The sequence below is a fragment of the Pseudoliparis swirei genome, chromosome 22 (genome assembly GCF_029220125.1).
Source record: "Pseudoliparis swirei isolate HS2019 ecotype Mariana Trench chromosome 22, NWPU_hadal_v1, whole genome shotgun sequence".
Classification (NCBI taxonomy): Eukaryota; Metazoa; Chordata; class Actinopteri; order Perciformes; family Liparidae; genus Pseudoliparis; species Pseudoliparis swirei.
Genome location: NC_079409.1, coordinates 3,516,985 through 3,537,749, shown reverse-complemented (window position 1 = coordinate 3,537,749; position 20,765 = coordinate 3,516,985). Strand labels below are relative to the sequence as shown.

The following is a 20,765-nucleotide window of genomic DNA, read 5'->3' as shown; positions in this document are numbered from 1 at the left end:
AAACTCTCCCAAAAATATTCTGCAGGCTCACACGTCCGGGATAAAAAAAAAAAAGAGCGATGAAGGGTTTCATTCCAAAATACTGTAATCCATCTCGAGGGGGGGGGGGTGAAAACAAATAAATATACATATATATCTGGTGTTTTTATATTTTTCATAACAACAGATGATAATTTGTCAAATATTAAATTGTAAAAAAAAAAGAGGGCTCAATAAAATCAAGATATGATATAGAATTAATTAGTGAGTGTTACAATAAAAAAAGTAAAAAGACAAATATCTCATTCTGGAATGAAACTCTTCAAATATACAAGAGAGAATATGACGTACTGACGACCATAGGAAATAAAACACCCACAATATATTGTAGCATAGTAGCCGTCTGAGCCCCTTGCATTAAACCTCCCTATGTCACACACTATTATTAAATAAGGCACACATTTACACATACGGTTAACATTTTGGCTAGTAATTATTCCTTTATTTACAACCAATAGCCACAAAGTTAATAATTAGAATAACTGCTTTCTGTTCTGTTTTTTAATTTTATGTTCATTCTCACAATGCCGGATGGCGAGGCATTTTTTTTGGACAAATTATTTTCTGAGCACCAATCTTACAGAAAACATCCTCGGGGAACTTGAACGGATCCGATCTGCTGGGACTGGGGGGAAAGAAAAAGAGACGAAGAACATAGCTGCTTTGTTGAAGTATTTCCTTTTCTCTCATCCACACGAACAAATTTGGTTCGGTGTGTGTTTTGACGCCGACTGAGAATGTAACGATGAAGTGCATGATTTGGTGTTTCGAGGACGCTTCCTAGGGTCCGGGGGGGGGGGGGGGGCGGACCGTTTGATACGCCCAAAAGATGAGAGAGTATAGTAAGGCAAAGACTACTTTCGAGGGGAATTTGCTGACTTTTTTCACCACAGGTTACATATACTGCATATGTATATGTATACATATACGGTGTGGATATAAACACACATATATATACACACACATGCATAATATAAACACATTCGGGGGGTGGGGACTGGTTACCAACACTACATCGGAAAAAAATGGAAGCAAAAGCATGAATTCAAGCGTCGCGGGGTAGCCTCCGGCTTTTTAAGTCTTCAAGGTGACTCATATTGTTAAGTTCTTCCGACGTCAACGCGCCCCCCAAAAAAAGTTGCATCGTAAATCCACACTGAGGACATCGGCAGCCTAATATAAGGAGGAGTCCGTGGTTCTACCGTGAGCAAGTGACTGAGCAATACCAATATGGTACAAAGATATTCGTTGGACAAAGGAGGAGGGCAAAACAAGTTTGGTTGAGGCGACTCTTTGCGAAGGTCTCGAAACCTCGAAACCCCCCCCGCTGCATTCCTTCAAAAAAGGGAAGTTCCTTTAAGAAGACACAACGAGGGAGACTCCCTTTGTAGTCCAGGAGTGCGCACCTCCTCAGTAGTTGAACTTCCCCTGCTGGTTGACGGGGGACGTGGCGGGTATGAACAGGGGCTTCGGAGGGACGTCGGGTTTGAGGGAGGAGGCCCGGCGAACGACGGCGCCCCTCTGCTGGACCTCGTGCTGCTCTTCGCTGTAGCTGTGCTGGTGCGCCATGTACCCGTTGGGAATGAGGGGGTAGTGCACCTCGCAGGAGCTGCCCGTCGAGTTCATCCGGGCCAGGAGCGGAGGCGGCTGGTGGGGCCCGCCGTTCCGTTGGCTGAAGCTGTGCTGCCGAGGTATCATCCCGCCTCCGCCGCCGCCGCCTCCTCCGCCGTTGGGCATCTTGGTGGCTGCAGCGATTAGCGAGTGCCTCTGGGAGGAGTGCCTCCTCTCCAGGGTGGACTGGTGGTGTTGGGGAATGTCCGGAGGGACGTCCATCCGTCGGGTGAGGCTGTCTCGAGGTAAAGTGGATGAGCTATAGTAGGGGGCCGATTCCGTCTCGGGAATCTGGGGTTGGATGCGGTTGGCGAACGCAAGATGACCACCGCCTCCGCCTCCGCCGCCTCCGCCTCCGCTGCCTCCGTCTCCGCCGCAGGCCATCAGGCCCGACGGGCTCATCAACTGGATGGTCTTGCTGCTGCTCGCCTCGTGGATGTGCTTCAGGAGCTCATCCAGTGAGGTTACCTCCATCACCTTCTGAGAGTAACCCGGGTAAGGTTGCTGAGACAGCACACGTTCAACATTATGGATTTTGCGTTCCTCTGGGTGGAGGTGACCTCCGACTAATGGCTGCCCATTGGACAGGCCGTGGGAGTACGGGAAGACCTGCTGGTGAAGCAGGGCGGAGCTGGGCCTGGAGCCAGTGTTGTGGGACTTTGGCTCTTTGGCATTGTTGCAGTTCTGGTTCTTCTCCCACTGGTTCTTGAAGGCTTTCATGCTCTTTATGGGCAGTTCTGGAGTCGAATCTGGTGTCGGCAGACCGGACAGCTCCGAGGAATGGTGGAGGTGGTGGTGCGGCTGGACCAGGTCTCCCATTGTCATGGCGTTATGGCCGTTTCTCCTCGGCGGGTGATGCTCCTTACTGTTGGCGAAGAAGGAGTTGTAGATCTTCGGAGAGGACACCTCCAGCTTGTCGTCCCTGCTCTGGCTGTCCAGGAGGCCGTTGAGCTTGGCCAGGCTGCGGAGGGACAAGGCGTGCGGGATCGGCGCCTCGGGATCCTTCGACAGCTTCTTGGTCTTGTGGCCCCCGTGGTTACAGTAGCAGGAGACCAGGAAGCCGGAGAGGAAGGCGCCGAGGACGAAGGCCACCAGAACACAAGCGATCAGGAGGGTGTAGTGGACACTGTGATTGGTCTTCTCCAGCTCTGGCGGCCGCCTCACACCTTCAGGACAGGAAGAAGATAAAGAGAAAAGGGCAACTTCGGTTAGAGCTTTTCTTACCGAGCCAGAAGGACATATTTTCAAGAGCTAATGTAGGTCAAGTAGCAGCTGGGACCGACAGGTTGTGGTTACAGGGGCTTCACTATGTGGTAAACAGCATGGGAGAGGTGTTTGAAATAAGCTCTTGGCTTCCTTTCCCTCCACTGTCACGAGATCAATGCAATGTCTTTCTTTCTAGGACCTGTGCTTTCCCCTTTCGCCTGACAGAGGCCAAGAGCTTCCCCCCCCCCAGCCAGTGAGAAATCTACTCTGAAATGAGCTTCGAGCTTTAAATATTGATGGGAGCGCAGCAGAAAGAACCCAATGTCATTTTCCAAACCGGCTCTGCTTTCCGATGCGAGGGATCAGGGGCGAGAGCACCTGGTGCGGTGAGCGAGCCAAAAAAATAACAGGTCTATATACGAAAGCTCGCAGATTGTGGTGCCCTCAAATGAGGTGGTTGAGTCCTTTCAAAATAAAGCCTGAAGTGGAAACGAGGTTACTCTGCCGAGGTAAATCTACCGTGTAAACGCCCTTGGGTGACGTGACCTTAGCACCGTGTATGCCTAATGGCGTGAAAGCGACCTCACCTAATCAGCGCTCATTTGCAAGAGGCCGCCGCCATCTGCGGTGTCGGAGCCTTTCACTCCGCCCTTAATGACGGCTTGCGTGAAACCTGATTAGCCGACGGCTGAGGGGGGGGGGGGGGGGTGTGACATGCAGGTGTTTCTCAACGAGCTCAACTCGACGGCTAACGGAAGCTCCGTCGATGGAGGGAATATAGAGAACGATGTATGAATCGGTCGTGATGATGGATTATGAGAGATGAGAAGGAGGAGGAGGATTGGTAGAGGAGTGTGAGGGAGATCGGGGCAATAATCAGGTCTGCGTTTGAGCGAATTAAAAATGTATGAAATAAGTGACCCCGGACTGGATGACGTGAAAGCTCTTCGCGCCAGAAAATTCCGGTAAAAATAATTTCACAGAAATTCATCCCCGAATGAATTATGACCTCTGGAGTGATTTGGGTGTGTTGTGTCATTTCCCACCAAAGTGAGGGTGTGTGTGTGTGTGATATATTGTTTTGTTGACCAAACCAGACGCCCATCGGGGGCCAGATGCTGCATCTCGCGTCGTTAACGAAAAGTGAGAAAGAATCGTCGCATCTGCTCCTAAAAACGAAACGATCTTCTTCCTCGGCTCAGGCTCCACACGTAACCCGTAGTTTTTATCATAATCCGGCTGCTGACAAAAGAATCGAGGCAAACGCAACCTCGTCGGCGGAAGGTAATTACCAAATGGAAAAGTCTGTTTGGTTATTTGGGCTCGGCCAGAAACTCAATCAGACGGACGCATAAACAATTTCTTGATTTGCAATATTCTCCTCAGGTTTCAGGGCCCCGGAGAGACAGAATACAGAACATTATCACGGTGGTAGTACGAGAGGTTTATCTCCTGCGTTGACTTCTGTGTGTGTGTGTGTGTGTGTGTGTGTGTGTGTGTGCGTCTGTGTGCACAGCCTCTGGCCAACAGGTTTTTTTTTAAAGCACTTTATGATTTTGATCATGAAGGCTTATTACCTGACTGTGATGTATCAATCACTACATTAATTTTTAGAGAGGGGTGCTTTGGAGAGAGGGAGAGAGAGAGAGAGAGAGAGAGAGAGAGAGACGGTGGTGCACTACAATCTTTTTTAGCTTTTGAATGGCGCTTCCAATTAAAAATAACCCCCAAATTGTTCCTCCTGATTCCTGATTGCCGAGACTTACACGCTGATAAAATAAGAAAAAAGCCATAAATCCCAATCGAGACGACAGGGGGGGGGGGGGGGGGGCAGACAAAAGTGATGCTGCAGTTGAGCCTTTTAATACCTCTTCTTTTAATCACGGGCAGCTTTTTAAAATTACGTTTCTCTTTTCTCCGTTTGGACAGGACGGCGGGTCAGTGGCTCCGGACTGATACCCACAGTACCGGTGAGTCATCACCACGACTCCCCCCACCCCCCCACCCGGCTGTGGCCTACAGGACCATTGAACGGGCTCCTCCTGGCGGAGGTGGATGAGTCAAGTGGGTCGACTGGGGGGGGGGAGCCGACAGGCGACCCGTCACCAACATGTTTCGCGGGCGCGTCGGATGACTCCATCGCCATCATGCGGGACATACGGTGCCACCGGTCACAGTGGAGTTAACACCCCGTGAATCACACGAGGCGCCCGGCCAACTGTGCTCACCCAGCGTCTGGAAACTCGACTCAACTCGGGGGTTTTGAGATTATTATATCTTTTGTATCGTTGATGGGGGAGAGAGAGAGGGGGGGGGGGGTTAACATCGTCGCCTCCCGTCGAAGCGTTAATTGAGTTCATTTCACAAAACTCCCATAAATGTCACATTGGGCTTCTGTGTCGACTCGACGTGGTCTCGGCTTAATATAGAGATGCCCGAGTCTGCCTAGAGGTAGGAAACACAGATGGGGAGAGAGGGATGAGGGCAGCGGGGGGGGGGGGGACAATAAGATAAAGGAAGGAAATTCAACCTTGGTGACAAACTGGCGATGAAGAGGGGGGGAGAGTGAATGCGAGAGGACTAAAAGATCCAAGAGACGGGGGGGGTGAGGAGTGTGGAGATGAAAGCCAGAGCTGGAAATAAAAGAAGAAGGAGAGAAGGAGCAAATGACTGTGGAGGAGAAGGAGGAGGAGGAGAGAGCACGACAGACGCGATGGAGGGAGTGACAGACCTTCACTCTGCTGGAGAACAACCCGTAGGAAGAGAAGGACTTTAATCCACATTGTTAGAACCGGGTTGTGTAAACAGGAAGGTACTAATTGAAGATGGTTTTTTTGGGGGGGGTGGGGTTGTTTTGCACGGGGGAAATAAATGAAGGAGGTCTGGCTGTTGTCGATCTTTATTTTTTTTTAGACAGCGACGACTTCTCTCCAGTGAGCGGGTCTCCCATCGACTTCATTAACAGTAACGCCACCCGCCGGCGTTTCCATGACACCAATTACCGCTAATCTGAACCCTTTGAAGTTCCACACAGAGAACACTCAAACATCTGGACTCTCCAAAAAAGACGCCGTCAAAAAAACCCGGGGCGGGAGAGAAACTCGTCCGGCTTTTCGTTTTCTCAGCCGACGCCATCGGGGGGGTCAGACGGGGAATGATTTATTCGTCTTATCGTACCGGGCGTTTCCTCGAGGGTGCGATTACACGCTCGCAAGCCGGAGAACAAACTCGTGTTCTGGGTTGTGTTTTTTTTCTTCTTCCCGTAAATCGAAAGAAGACGTTTCAAAATAGCCCCAATTAGTTTCTGCTTCTGCGAGCTTACAAGTGCATGTCATTGTTCCCTTTAATTCCATCCCGACGAGAAAGGCAATGAGACAAAATGGCCCCGAGGCTTCATAGGCAAACATTTACTACCCCCCCCCCCCCCCCCCCCCCCAACACTTCCTCTAATGGAGATTTATTTTTAAAATCCCACTGAAAAGCGGCCCCCGATGCTGTGAGCTTTGGTAATTTGACAGTTTTAATACCGGACGTCTGTGCACTGACAGACATGGTTAGCAAACAGAGCATGATCACACACACACACACACACCGAATATATGCAATGTATGTGTGTGTGTGTGCAGGGCTCTGGCTGTTGAGTGAATTCAATCATGTACACTTGTTATTAGGAATTTGCATAATATTCCACATCAGCGCTCAGCCAATTGGATGCACTTTAATCTCATGCACGCGGGCGACGGCGATATGGAGTAACGTGACGGAGCCACTCCAATTTAAACACAGTGGTAATGAGCACTGCATTCCATTCCAGGTGTGCCGGTGCGCAGAGAGCGCACATTTCATTACAGGTTGGATTGAATACTGGTAAATTGGGCGTGCCGTGGCATCTGTGGCAATCAGGGCCGGCGCTGTATGAAGTGTGCGGATGAAGTCACTTTAATATTTACACCTGTGCTGAGAGGGAGAAGCCACGTTTCTTTTCCTACGTAGCTGCAGACAAACATATCGGGGCTTTCATTTGAATTGTAACATATCTTCCGATTTAAAGAATTTCCACAGAACCGGCCGTGAATGTTTATTTTAATTGCAACAAATGGTCCCAGAGAAAACTTTGAAGTTCTAATTCTCCACCTTTATGATAGCAGGGTGAAGGCAAATTGTAGAAAATATCGTAGGATCTAAACTACCTACCTGGCGAAATAAGAAACCCTTTCAACATCTCACTTATCACACGTTATTAAACCAGGAAGAGCGCATGCGGTTATGTCCGTGTGGTTGTTGGTTTCACATGCAGTCGCATCACAAACGGAACACATAAAAAAAAGAGGATTAGTTCATTTTTTTTGCCATCCGATGGCCGGTAAACTTCCCACTGGAAGCGTGAGGAATCACACTTAAAGAGACAGTCCACACCGAAGTCCGCTTTGTTTCTGGTTTCCAGCTTCGTTTAGAGAATGTTGGTTTGCTCTGACCCTCGATAATTAAAAGGCAATTTCGTGGACGGACGCCTTAAAGTCCTCACAAGTGTACTAATTATAATGCGTCTGTCCTCCCGCTAAACATCCACATCTGTCATCCCGCTGTCACGCTCTTTGGAGTGAACTGTTGCTTTAAGAGACGGAGAAGCTGCACTCAAGACGCCCGGGCACAAGTTTCAGCCGTCGGCTTGAAAGAGAGGCGGATCCTAAAAAGAGGGAGGAGTCAGCGAGAGAGAATTCAACCGAGGAGGCAGGTGCAGCTAAAGGGTTGATTCCAACTGAAGAAAGACGAGGACGAGGGCTAACAGGCAGGTAAAACAATGGAAGACCCCCCCCCAGAGGTCAGTGAGCCAAATGAAATTGTCAAGGGTCAAGGGTTGAGGGCGATAGCGTGGGCCTCGAGGATCCATCCCCACCCAGAACTGAGCATCACTACCCGATGCGAAATAAAGAGCCTGTTATGGAAAGTGAAGCAGAGTGTGTGTGTGTGTGTGTGTGTGTAATGCCCTTAAGGTTAGTTTTTACAGCGCAGTGCAGAGTGTGTTTTTGTAATAAAACCATGATGTCACTTATAATCGCCATACAGCGCTGGCGCGGAGGGAAAAGAGAGCTCAGTCCTGCGTGACCTTTAACGAGATGCCATTACACGACGCCGATGACTCGGGGAGACCAGGGTGGGCCGGGGAGGTTCAAGAAAAGAAGCAAAAAAAAGTGAAGTCAGTGTGTGCGCGCGCTCATCCGACTTGTGAAGGTCGCCGACGAAGACGAGCGGGGCCGCACGACGTCGGGCAGCCGGCAGTTCTATTCAACCGCAGAAACAGACACGATCTGAGCGAAGAAAAAAAAAGCTATTTAAGATTTTAATGTCCGACTTCTCACTGAGTCGACAGTTTGAAAGAAACTAAATAAAATAAAGTGGCAGCTGCTTTCCGCACGGTCGCTGAAGTGACTCCACTGCTGCTCGCGTCTGATCTTCTCAGAGTTAAACCGTACGCCAAACGGAGTTATTTGAACCCAAACCGCAGTCTTTTCCTCGACCTAAGGAAGTTGTTTCCTGTGAGGTCGCGAGTTTATTTTGAAAGGACTGGATGCTTTTAGACGAGTGGAAACCGACACGCGTTGCTGGGCTTTAAAAAAATAAAAGATTGAAACAGACAGAAATGAGTGACTTGTACGAGTTGTTAGAAGTTCGTCCTGCTGCAGCCTTTCGATGGATCGGCTGTCGGCACCAATCAGTTCAGGAACAACAAAAAACGTTTTCTTTTTGACCATTTAAAGCCCCGTGAAGCTGACGTAGAAATGCAGGACTTAAAAAAACGAATTCCACAGAGTCTAAAATGTGGCCGCGGCAAGAGAAACGACCCAAAAAACGTTGGCTCGGGGGGATTTGGAGGAAATGCGTTAAAAATGTATAAAAAATTAAAAAAAGGAAATTGATATGGCTATATATATATATATATTTATTGATGTGGCACGAAGCCTTTCCGAGGACACGGAGTCTCCTATCAGTGACTTGGTGATACAGTGTCTGTTGCCATGGTCTTCACAAGTATAAATAACCCTTTAGAAAACCACCACCCCCTCTTCCCGAGGACGCCAGCTCTTCTCCGTGGAAAAGGTTCACCCGGAGTTCACCCCCCCCCCCCCCCCCGTTGCGTTTCCATGAGCTTGGAAGCCCCTCGGCTCCACTTCATTCCATCATCGAGGACGCCTTCTTCGCTTGTCGGCTAAATTAGCTGCTAGCCCGACTCTTTAGTCCCGGCCCACGCCGAGTTCGAGGTCGAACAACAACAAGAAAGTGGAACGAACCCCCCCCCCCCCGGAGCGCCGCGAGCCCGCGGTTCTGCTAACGTTGCAGGCGGGTCGATCCAGAGTGCAACCTCCCTGCCGGTGTTTTCACAAGTAGCGGCGGGGTCAACGGCTTCCTGCCCCGGGCTCTTCAAGATTCAAGATTCAAGATTCCTCCCCGGTGTCCACGCTCACGCAGAGCGGCTACACGGCGTGCGAGGCCGACGCTCCGAGCTCACGGTTTTCCATCCGTCCGTGACGGGAGGTGGAAGGAAAAACAACCCCGACGGCGTGAGGACGAACCGGGCCGCCCGCTGACATTTATGGGTGGAGTGGATTCATGGATCGGTTTCCTTCTCCTCGCGTGTTTCTTGAAGAGATGAAGAAGGAAACCCTTTCGAACTCGGAGAACTCCCCCCCCCCCCCCCCCAGTTAGCCGTCACATCCATCTCATCCGTCTCCAGTGAGGTGGACCTCCCCCCCCCCCCCGCACAGCCACGGATATAATAATGGCGTCGCCGTCGGACCGGCTGGTACGGTGACACTTTTTCAGCTCGTTAGGGAAATCTCCGGTTTAATTAAACATTTCTGAGAGACAAGCAGATGCGAGAAGGTTGGAGTTCAGATTCCTGCTCAAGACTTCCAACAGCTGTGAGGAAAAAGGAATCAAAACACTTTTATCGGTGTTATTTATTTCCGCCGCGATGCTAACCTCCAGCGTTGGCCTGAAGTTCCTCATCCCCGCAGACACAGAGGCGCTCGGCCACAAGTTTCAGGACTATTAAAACCCGACGAACAGGTTGAGGAGCAACTTTTTACCCACAGCAGTTTCCTCCATCACCCCCACCCAGCTAGCACCGGACAGTGAACTACTCTTTTACATGACACTTGTGCACTTTTAAGCCATTAATGCCTGTGTTTGATGTTGTATTTATTTTTATACGTCTCGTTTTAAAGTAGAAATGTCCCGTCTTCATGTTTTTAGACATGTTTTTTACCGTGCTGCTGTACTGACCGATGAGTCGCCAACTTGATTTCGTTGCATGTTTTCTTTACAGTGGCGATAAACTTCCTTCCCTCACCTTAAGGTGACACTGTTTATATGCGCTCCAAGATCCGTGATTGATGTGGACGACGCGGCTGAAATGCATCCCGGGGTGGAAGCTTCCCGAGTCCGAGTCAACGGCGGGGTCGTTGTGAAGTAAATATGCACGAAACCTCCTGGCAGACATCGTCGCCGCTTCAAGTTCGCCTCCACCAAGGTCAGACGCTGTATTCCCTTCACAACGGCGCTTACTTGGCGACGCGGACAACAACGTGTTTGTTTGTCACAATCCGGGAACACGCCGTAAATTGGTGTCCAAATGGTCTCTCCCGACTCGCCGCTCGACATCGGGCCGTTGTCTGCCGGCCCACCTTGCGGCCGCAGCGTGAGTATCTGGTGAGCGGCGGACGGGCCGCTGAGGGAGATTGGACGCCGCTCTTGGAAGTGCGACGCCGTTACTTCCACCTCGGCTTCTCTCCTTCCTTATCAAGCCGCCTCCCGGCTCCCCTGATTGAACCGGCGGCGTCACAGTCTCTGGCTGAAATAGATTGGTTTGCTGTTTCTATTACACCCCCCCCCGCCACCCCCACCACCTAGTACCTCCGCCTCCATCTCCGCTCTTGTCCGACTCCTTGGCTCAGGCTCCAGCTGGTTATTTATTTGTTATGGGCTTTTCTCATTTAAGCCTGAGCAGCTCATCATGGCAGCCAGAGAGACTCCGTCTGCCTGAATGGAAGCTCGTCTCCCCTCGCTGACGATCTACGGACTTCTGACGCGCCGCGACCGAGCGGCGAGGACGGAAAAAGCCGACAACGGAAACCGGAAATGACCTGAATGTTCTTCCCAAACGGGAATATGATCGAGTCTTCAGCAAAAAAGGGGGCGTGGCCCCAGCACTTCCTCCCGAGGCAACGTTTAAATCAGTACGAGAGCGAACCGACTGTCGAATAAAGACATGTTAGAAATCAAAAGAGAGTCCGCGAGCCGATAAAAAGAACGAGATGTGATTACACATGCAAGAAGTTTTATAGGTCACGTCGTTTATTGGGGCAGCGGGCGTAAAGAAGCTGAAGAGTCTCTGCAGGATTACAGGTCGGTCGTCCTCTTCACCCTCCTGTCACCTTCACATTTACTAACATATTTTACCCTCGGGGTCAATTTGACCCCAGCAATTAAAACCTCCAGAAAATTATTAGAATTAATATTGTTTCCCAAGTTTAAGTGTGAGGTACTTTATGTCTGTTTGTTGACTACCTAAATAGCCCTTTAAATATATAAAAAAGTTGATATTTCTTAAATTGTTTATTGTACTAAATGATGACATCATGCTGTATAGAAGAAGACTTAAAACTTAAAGATTGAGACATAAACTCATGTTTACAATGTTTACTGAGGGAATACATCGAGAGAAGTAGAGTCATTTATATAGACTTCTATACAACCAGAGGAGTCGCCCCCTGGTGGTCAGTAGAGAGAATGCAGCTTTCACACATGAAGCATAGACTTCTATACAACCAGAGGAGTCGCCCCCTGGTGGTCAGTAGAGAGAATGCAGCTTTCACACATGAAGCATAGACTTCTATACAACCAGAGGAGTCGCCCCCTGGTGGTCAGGAGAGAGAATGCAGCTTTCACACATGAAGCATAGACTTCTATACAACCAGAGGAGTCGCCCCCTGGTGGCCCCCTGATAATAATATCAGCGTATTTCACGTTGTTAATCTGATTTCTAGATATTGGAAGTGGCCTAATTCTGAATGCCCAGAATACATTTCAGATTATTGTCCCATTGGTAATAATAGTGGAGTGTGCATGTAAACATAGTCAGCGTTATAGAAGCCGGTGGAAAACAGCAGCGAGCCTGGAAGTTTCCATCAGGACTTTGACTCCCTGCACTTGCTCGACAGGGAAATATTAAATGGAAATGAATGGTCGCGTAGAGAGAGAGAGAGAGAGAGAGAAAGATGCTTCCTTGTGTCGGGAATATTTGTGCATGCTGACGAGCTAAATAAAAGATGAGCAAAGGCCAGGAGGGAGCCGGCGTAGTCGAGACTCCAGGTCCTCCACTTGATTTGAGGAGTTAATTAGAGCCGACGCTGTATATTCAGTCATTAATTCTTTCGTGGCTGAGCACGTGGAGATAAACGGGCCCCAACCCCAACGGGACGAGAATGTCATCCTCTTAATGCTCAGTCGATACGGACGCCGTCGTGGCATCGAACGCTCGTCATGCAGCCACACCACGGGGAACCGCGAAGCGAAGCGTCCCGTTACGCTGCGACTAATGAAGCATCGGGAAGATACCTCGCCGATGCCTTCTGCCTTTAACGCAAAGAAGATTAGTTTACGGAGTGAGTTAAGTGTTAGCGAGCTAATGAAAGTGATATCTCACCCGGGGGGAGGGGGGGGGGGCGACATGCATCACATGACCTCTCCAACCGGAGCCGCCTCCTACTTTTACTGGGCAGGACTCGCAAAGAAAATGATTTTTTTTTCCGTTCTGCCAATTTTTCTCTCCACTGTCATTGCATTAGCGTTTGCAATGAGTGCCGTTGCCGTGGAAACGCAGGTCGGATGATTGGACCGATGCGATGCAGGCGTGCGTGCAGTTTCCTTCAGAGTGAAACATGTTTTTTTGTTTTTTTTGTGGGGTTAGTGCTCAGTCTGGTTAGAGGCGTACGACGGAGGCATTCGGGGGTTTCGGGGGGGGGGCCCGGCGGTGCAATCCCCTGCAGGTTCATTGAGGACGGACATCCCTCCCGCCCTTACCCTCCATCTCCACACTGATTGGCTCCGAGTCAGGTGACCCTTGCTCCCCGACGGGGGGAGGGCCATCGGGACCTGCACCTCTTTCAGGGTCACCTGCCTCCTTTGGGGACGCCGCCGCCCCGTGATAGGTTGTGCTGGCGCTTGTGGGTGTGGTCTTCCCTGTGGTTGTAACGAAGGGGGAGGAGGAAGAGGAGATGGTAGAGGAAGAGGAGGAGGAGGAGGAGGAGGAGGAAGGGGGGGCAACAGAGTGAGTGATTAGTGAAAAGTGAATCAGCCCGGAGCATCAACTTCAGAGAGATGAGGGCGAGTCCTGAGTGGAGAGTAAAACTGTCACCATAAAGACCCGGAGATGAGCGCGAGCAACACGACGAGCACACAGGAGTTCATTCATCCGTCGGTTCGCTTCCCGTCAGACACGCAGCGAGAGAGCCGGCTGCGGTGTTCTTCGCCAGCTGCTTAATACCCACATTCAACATCTCCGGGGACCCTTTGATTTTCGACACACCGACATTTGCAATCTGCGATTCCCCAGGACATTTCGTGCTGCTCCAAAAACAACTCGTGTCCTTTTAAAGGGCCGACGTGCAGGATTCACGGGGATTCATCGGCTCTAAAGTCCTAAACATTTACATCTGTACGTTTCCACAGGACCGGTGTCGGTGAGCGGAGACCGCGAGGTGCCACTTAATCCTGCACACCGCTCCTTTAACGGAAGATATACTGTCGTTAGCACATGCTTGGGACTCTATAGGTGTCATATAATACGACCATCTGGAGGCTTTTATCAGAAGAAACTCAGCGGAAACAAAAAGTTTAAGTGGCTTTAACTCATCCTTAAGATACATGTTGAAATGCAGCGAGGCTGCTCGTGGTAGCCACGTTGCTAACGCTAACACTGGTAGCCGCGTTGCAACGCTAACACAGGTAGCCGCGTTGCTAAAGTGTTCACTGGTAGCCGCGTTAGCAGGCAAAAGATTAAAAATGATCTTTTGCAGATTTAAACTAATAAAAGATATCGACCTTCTTTTGAATGGTTACAAACCGCACGCTAATATTTTGGCCGTTTTTTAAAAATACTATTTAAATTCGCAGTCATGATTTGACTGAATGGCGGGTTTTTCGAGTTGTTGAACCAGCCAGAAATCATTTATTTTAAAGATAAGCTGAAATGGATACCGGTGGCAGGCCGGGTGATCCATTTAAATATTTCTATGATTTATTTTTCTTCCCAACTCCTTTTCCACGACCTCTACCCCCGAAGCGGAGCCGTTTCACAGGAAGCTCCGTCGCCTCGAAGGCCAATCGGTGAACATTATGACATTTGGCCACATTCGGAAAAAACCGCACGCCAACGCCTCACGCCGGGCGCCGCATCAAACGTGTTCGTCTCCGCATCTTGATCGCATTATTAGCTCGGTGTTGTCCTTGAGGTTCTGGCAGAGCGGCACGCTGCTATTGGCTCGGGGGGAGGGGGGGGGGGCTCCCGCACTAATACGACCATAATGTTAGCGTTCTGCAGAAGCCCACACCCAGGCTGTGGTGATGGGGTGGGGGGGGGGAGGGGCTTGTTCTCTTCTCTCTCACTGCGAGCCAGTTGACAGCGTTCACTCTGAATGGAGTGCCCCGTCGGTTTCGCCATCTGTGTCGGGCAAATTAAAACTGTACGCCGCGGGGCGTTTGGCCCTGGCACGTCGCTGGGAAATATAGCTCCAGGACTCCATGACTTCAATTTATAACAATTGTGTCATACTCGGTGTGCACAAAAGGAATTAATTTATTATTCCCTCTTCTTACTGTTGACAAAATAAAATAAAGGCCGTTATAGGACAGAGGGTGGTTTGGTTACGCGTGCGCCCCGTGCCCCTTCCCTCTGCGGGCCGCCATTGTTTGGGTGACAGGGAGGTGGAAGAAAGAAGTTTCTGGGCAGAAATGTGCAGTTTTATTTTCTAGGAAAGCTGATAATTGATCTTCGGCGCGGGAGACTTGAAAAGCTTTTTGATGAGAATCAGCGAGAGATTATTTGATTAATTAACACACAAAAAAACAACAACAGACACACCGACTCGGACTGCGTGTCGAGAACAGGTCGGTGGAGCATCGGGGGAGGGGAGGGGAGGACCAGGGGGGGGTGGAAGCAGGGAGGGTTGCTCCACAGCGCGAGTGGTAAGTCAGTGAGGCCCTGCAGAGGTCTGTGGAGGTCTGAGGGGGTCTGTGGAGGTCTGTGGGAGTCTGAGGGGGTCTGTGGAGGTCTGTGGGAGTCTGAGGGGGTCTGTGGGAGTCTGAGGGGGTCTGTGGAGGTCTGTGGGGGTCTGTGGGGGTCTGTGGAGGTCTGAGGGGGTCTGTGGAGGTCTGTGGGAGTCTGAGGGGGTCTGTGGAGGGTCTGTGGGGTCTGTGGGGTCTGAGGGGTCTGTGGAGGTCTGAGGGGGTCTGTGGAGGTCTGTGGGGGTCTGTGGGGTCTGTGGGGGTCTGTGGAGGTCTGAGGAGGTCTGAGGAGGTCTGTGGAGGTCTGAGGGGGTCTGTGGGGGTCTGTGGGAGTCTGTGGAGGTCTGTGGGAGTCTGTGGGAGTCTGTGGGGGTCTGTGGAGGTCTGTGGAGGTCTGTGGGAGCCTGTGGGGGTCTTTAGCGGCCTGTGGGGGTCTGTGGGAGCCTGTGGGGGTCTTTAGCAGCCTGTGGGGGTCTGTGGAGGTCTGTGGGGGTCCGTGTTCAAAGCAGACAAAGGGGCCTCTGTTCTGTCGAGCTCGCAACGGACCGGCATCTCCACGAATCACTGCGTTAGATCCGCGGCCGCCGCCATTAGCTCCCGAGCCGCGTCGCCCATCCGTCCCGACGCCATCTGACTTTGAGCAAGTCCTAACCCCCCCCTCCCTCAAAAACCCCCTCCTCTTGTTGATGGAGCGAGATGAAGTGCCGTCAGATCTGTAAGACAACGTCTTTTGAATGATGCGCCGCCTTCTTCAATCTGCTGTCGGGGACGACCGGCGAGCTCGCCGGCGTTCCTATTTCTAATCCGGCCGTGCGGGGGAGGGGCGGGGGAGTAATGGGACGTGACAGGGATGACGATCCTTCTTGATACAGGGCATTAGGCAGCCGAGCCGGCGGAGCTCCCGGTCCGTCAAAGCTTCAGACAACGGCTTCAATGTCTGAGCCGTCGGCCGAGGAGACGAGGCAGCGGCCATTCAGACGCCTCAAAGAAATGTTCTATTACCTCCCCAAACTATATATATATATATATATTCTTACGTGGTAGGAGCTGAACACATCTGCTATCCTCTAAAGGCTCCAAAGAACAATTCGTTATTTATGTAACACGATAAACTGTCCGTCCGTCTCTCTTCTTGCCGAGAGCAGAACCAGCGTGATCAGACGTGGAGTCGGATCATATTCGAAAAGCCTTCAGTCGGCGGTTGAGACGCGTTCACTGACCGTACGCCAAATCCAGCGCCGTGTTTTGCTTGCGGGTCGTGGCCAGGACATCTGGGGGGAGAGGAGCACAGCGGCGTCACACACACGCTATCCAACGACACGTCGCACGAGGAGATATCGGGTTAGATTCTCTGGTGAAAACGATGCCATTTTATTAATTTTGGATCGTTATTATTGCTAAAGATAAAGCTAAATAATGTTTTTTTATTATTTAATCAGTCTTCATGTGAACCTTTAAATTCTTCCGCCTATATTTGCATGCGAAAAAATAATCTTCTTTTCCTAAAGAGACCACAAAAAAAACCTTTTAAAATAATGTTTCTCCCTCCCTAGTCTCCCCCTTGTCTGATGTATTTCTCTGTTTGGATGTACACTCTCCCAAAAATGTTCAATGTTATTGAATTTGAAAGACTGGATGGTATATATTGAATACTACACTTGTGCTGATGTATACTTTATAAATTAAGATACTATCCAAAAACGAAAATTAAAAAAACTATTAAAATAATGTTTCAATAATTGCGTTTGATAAAAAATGAAAAGGTAAAACACATTTAAGGTCAGATAGTCCACTAAATGTTTTAAGTGAACGCTGTACTCATGCTCATGTGTCTTTATGATGCTCGCCGCAGGAAATTAAGCTGAATTTGTCCCGTTTTTATGTTTCGGATCACATAAAAAACAAATTATATATAGCAATAACAACCCTCTCCTCTCTCTCGGGGAATAAGTGAATGTTTCCATCTCACCGTGGCAGGTTTCAGCGTGTTGATGGTACCCGTTCTCCACATCCTGTTCAAAGTCGCCTCTGATGGGGAAACACACACACACACACACACGCACACACACACACACACACACACACACACACACACACACACACACACACACACACACACACACACACACACACACACACACACACACGCACACACGAGACAAAGAGACGCATCAGTAAATTTGCATCAAGGCATTTTCCTAACTGTCCATTTATAACAAAGCACCTCTCCAGTCCTCCCAAAATTGGTTTTGGTTTGATGAGGAGTGCTTGGAGATGTGGGGGTGGGGTTTAGAGTGTATGTGTGTGTGTGTGTGTGTGTGTGTGTGGGAGGTGAGGATAAGTGCACTGAAAGAAAACTTCATTTAGTTTCTCCTGGTGTCACAGTGTCTGCATCTTTGAGACTGAAACCAAAACCAAAGCATTTACCACCGATGCTTAAAAAAAAAAAAGAAGAAGGGAAACACTTTCCGCCATCGGAGCCCGCCGCCCCGCTAAATAAAATACATAAACACGGGACGTCTGTATGTTGGCCGTCGTTCTGCAGAAACAAGGAAAATACACAGAGAAAAATGAACCTAGAGATCGAAGTTTCAAAGCTTTTGAGAGGAGTGCAGAACCGAGAGGACGGGGAGTAGATCATCATCTAATTGATCTGTAGATTGATTAGTGTTGATTTTTTTGATATTCTTTGCGCTTAAAACTAATTAAATCAACATAAAAACCAATGAACGCAACAAAAAAAAGAAAGAAAAAGGGTGAAATAAAAATAACAAAAGCTCAATCACATCAGATGAGCCGCCGGGCAACTCGACCGACATAATCAGAAATGAACCCAAACCCACATGAAAACGTAAACAGTGTCTTTGGGGTTGTGCGACGCCTTAAAATAAAGATTTTGTGGAGATCCGTGTGCAGAAAAAGCTTCAAAAGAACGAGTGGCGTGTTTAACGTTCATTTCTTCACGAGCGGCGGACTTCCCACTTCGCTCGGCTTCATGTCACAGGACTCCTTTGTTATCCGGACACACCGATGCAGATGGCTCCGGTTCTGACTGATCCGCAGATCTAAATCAATGGAGAAAACATTTGGCTAAAGGCGCGACACAAAAGACACAAAGAGACGGAAAGAAAACCCCGACTGCGGGATTTGTCTTCACGTCTGGAGTCATTATGCAGCTCGGAGAAACAAACAAAAGAGGAAAAATTAGAATTTATAATCAAATTCAGGAACCGAAGGCTCCGGCGCCGGCAGCGTGTTCACACCAAAGGTCGCTCCGTCTCTAGCGAATGAAGTCGGAGGCAAAAATTCCCAAAACAAGTGTTTTGATTTGATGAACTGACCACTGATTGGACTAAAAGGTCATTCGCCCGGACGCAGTGCATTGTGGGGCAGGAAGCTCATGCATTGGCTGCATTATTACTCACGTTGGAGCCACATTTTGCTTAAATAGCAGAGTTTAAGTATACTTGTACTTGTAATGTGACATTGTTGGTTTTGGTCCTTTCATTTTTTTTTTTTGGCAACAAGTACAAATATAAAATACTGCCAGGTCCTTTTCCGGTCTTTAACCTGCACTTTGCAGCTGGTCTCGGTCCAGGATCCCTATCCATCCTCCACCCTTGGCCGTCTTTGGTTTTGGCTTAAGGACTCAAAAGCATGACAGAGAGAGAGAGAGAGAGAGAGAGAGAGATTGATGTGAACGCTCTCTCCTCCACCTCATCCATCCATCATTAAAATGTAAGCCAACAAAAAGAGACCGATAGGAGACCTGACAGAGTTACAGATGATATATATATATATACATATATGTGTATATACATATACATGTATATATACATATATGTGTATATACATATACAGGACTGTCTCAGAAAATTAGAATATTGTGATAAAGTTCTTTATTGTCTGTAATGCAATTAAAAAAACAAATGTCATGCATTCTGGATTCATTACAAATCAACTGAAATATTGCAAGCCTTTTATTCTTTTAATATTGCTGATTATGGCTTACAGCTTAAGAAAACTCTAAAATCCTATCTCATAAAATGTGAATATTTCCTCAGACCAAGTAAAAAAAAAGATTTATAACAGCAAAACAAAATCAAACATTTGAAAATGTGTTTCCAGGTGTTTCGAGTTAATTAGACGATTCAAGTGATTTGTTTAATACCCTACTAGTATACTTTTTCATGATATTCTAATATTTAGAGATAGGATATTTGAGTTTTCTTAAGCTGTAAGCCATAATCAGCAATATTAAAAGAATAAAAGGCTTGCAATATTTCAGTTGATTTGTAATGAATCCAGAATGCATGACATTTGTTTTTTTAATTGCATTACAGAAAATAAAGAACTTTATCACAATATTCTAATTTTCTGAGACAGTCCTGTATATGTATATACACATATACTGTATATATATATACATGTGTGTATATATATATACACACATATATGTATATATAAATATATATACATACACATATATATATATGTATATATAAATATATATAAATACATATATATATAAATACATAAATATATATATGTATATATAAATTAATAAATACATATATGTATATATAAATACATACATATATATATATGTATATTTAAATACATACATATATATATATGTATATATAAATAAATAAATACATATATATATATATATACATGCAGGATCTACATGTTCTTCCTGGCCTCACCGACAGGCCGAGCAGACACTTTTTCTCCTTGAGGAGAAAAAAACCAAAATGAGAAACAGATGTTCTTCACTTTGAAATCGAACTGATAAAACTCGCTCCGACTTTTCCTCTTTGCCCTACTTCTTTTTTTCTTTTATGTCTCGTCTGTATTTTCTTACATACTCCTTTGCTTCCTCCTCTTTCCCACTTTGTGTAACACTTCTTCCTCCTCAACGAGTCCTCCTAGATTCCTCTCCTCTTGTTTCCTTTGCTCTCTCTCTCCTTCTCTCTCTCCCCCTCTCCCCCCCCCTCTCTCTCTCTCTCTCCCTCTCTCTCCTCTCTCTCCCTCTCTCTCCCTCTGGCAGCCAGCAGGATATTTTGGCTGATCTCTCTCTGGCGTGTTCTGGTCCATCGGTTTTCTGCGTCCCGCACGCTAAACACCGACTCATAAATCAAAATCTCTCTCTCTCTCTACCTCCCTCTCTCCCCCTTTCCCCCCTCCCTCCCTCCTTCCCTCCCTCTCTCAAACTCGATTCAAAACCTTCACTCACAACGACAAATATCAACAATTTCTTTCCTCTCTCTTGCCAACTCTTCATGCCTTTAAAAATCAGAATCTCTTCTTCTTCTCTAATTCTCACCGGGAGGCAGAAACAAAGCAGCTCCATCCCGTCACGGACTCCCCTCAGATGAAAGCGTTTCACTAAACTGGACGTCTCAATCAATTAAATGACCATCGTCACTGCACGTCTCAACGGGATATTAACCCCTCCCCCCCTCTGGATGCAAAACAGTGACAACCTTTAGTTTGTGCTCTTTTGTACAAAGTAAAGAAACCGGACCTGCACCAGGAGAATCACACGTCTCTCTTATCTCCCTAAAGTATGGACCTGTTGCTCCAAACAAATAAATGAAGCATCGAGTTCAAGAGATGAA

The 20,765-nt window shown here is 48.2% G+C and overlaps 1 protein-coding gene across 3 annotated transcripts in view; it reads right to left on the bottom strand.

Moving 5' to 3' along the window:
• Window positions 1-453: 453 nt before the first annotated feature.
• The window catches only part of sema6e (sema domain, transmembrane domain (TM), and cytoplasmic domain, (semaphorin) 6E), a 110,388-nt gene continuing 90,076 nt past the window's right edge, over window positions 454-20,765 (bottom strand). For 2 of the 3 annotated variants that reach the window (XM_056443632.1, XM_056443633.1), the window contains 4 exons: window positions 17,111-17,169; window positions 16,362-16,412; window positions 12,940-13,098; window positions 454-2,816 (listed from right to left, as the gene is read on the bottom strand). In XM_056443632.1, the coding sequence (XP_056299607.1) occupies window positions 1,450-2,816; window positions 12,940-13,098; window positions 16,362-16,412; window positions 17,111-17,169 (1,636 nt within the window). In that variant the 3' untranslated portion in view covers window positions 454-1,449. The remainder of the gene's footprint in view (window positions 2,817-12,939; window positions 13,099-16,361; window positions 16,413-17,110; window positions 17,170-20,765) is intronic. The other variant, XM_056443635.1, reaches the window with a different exon arrangement.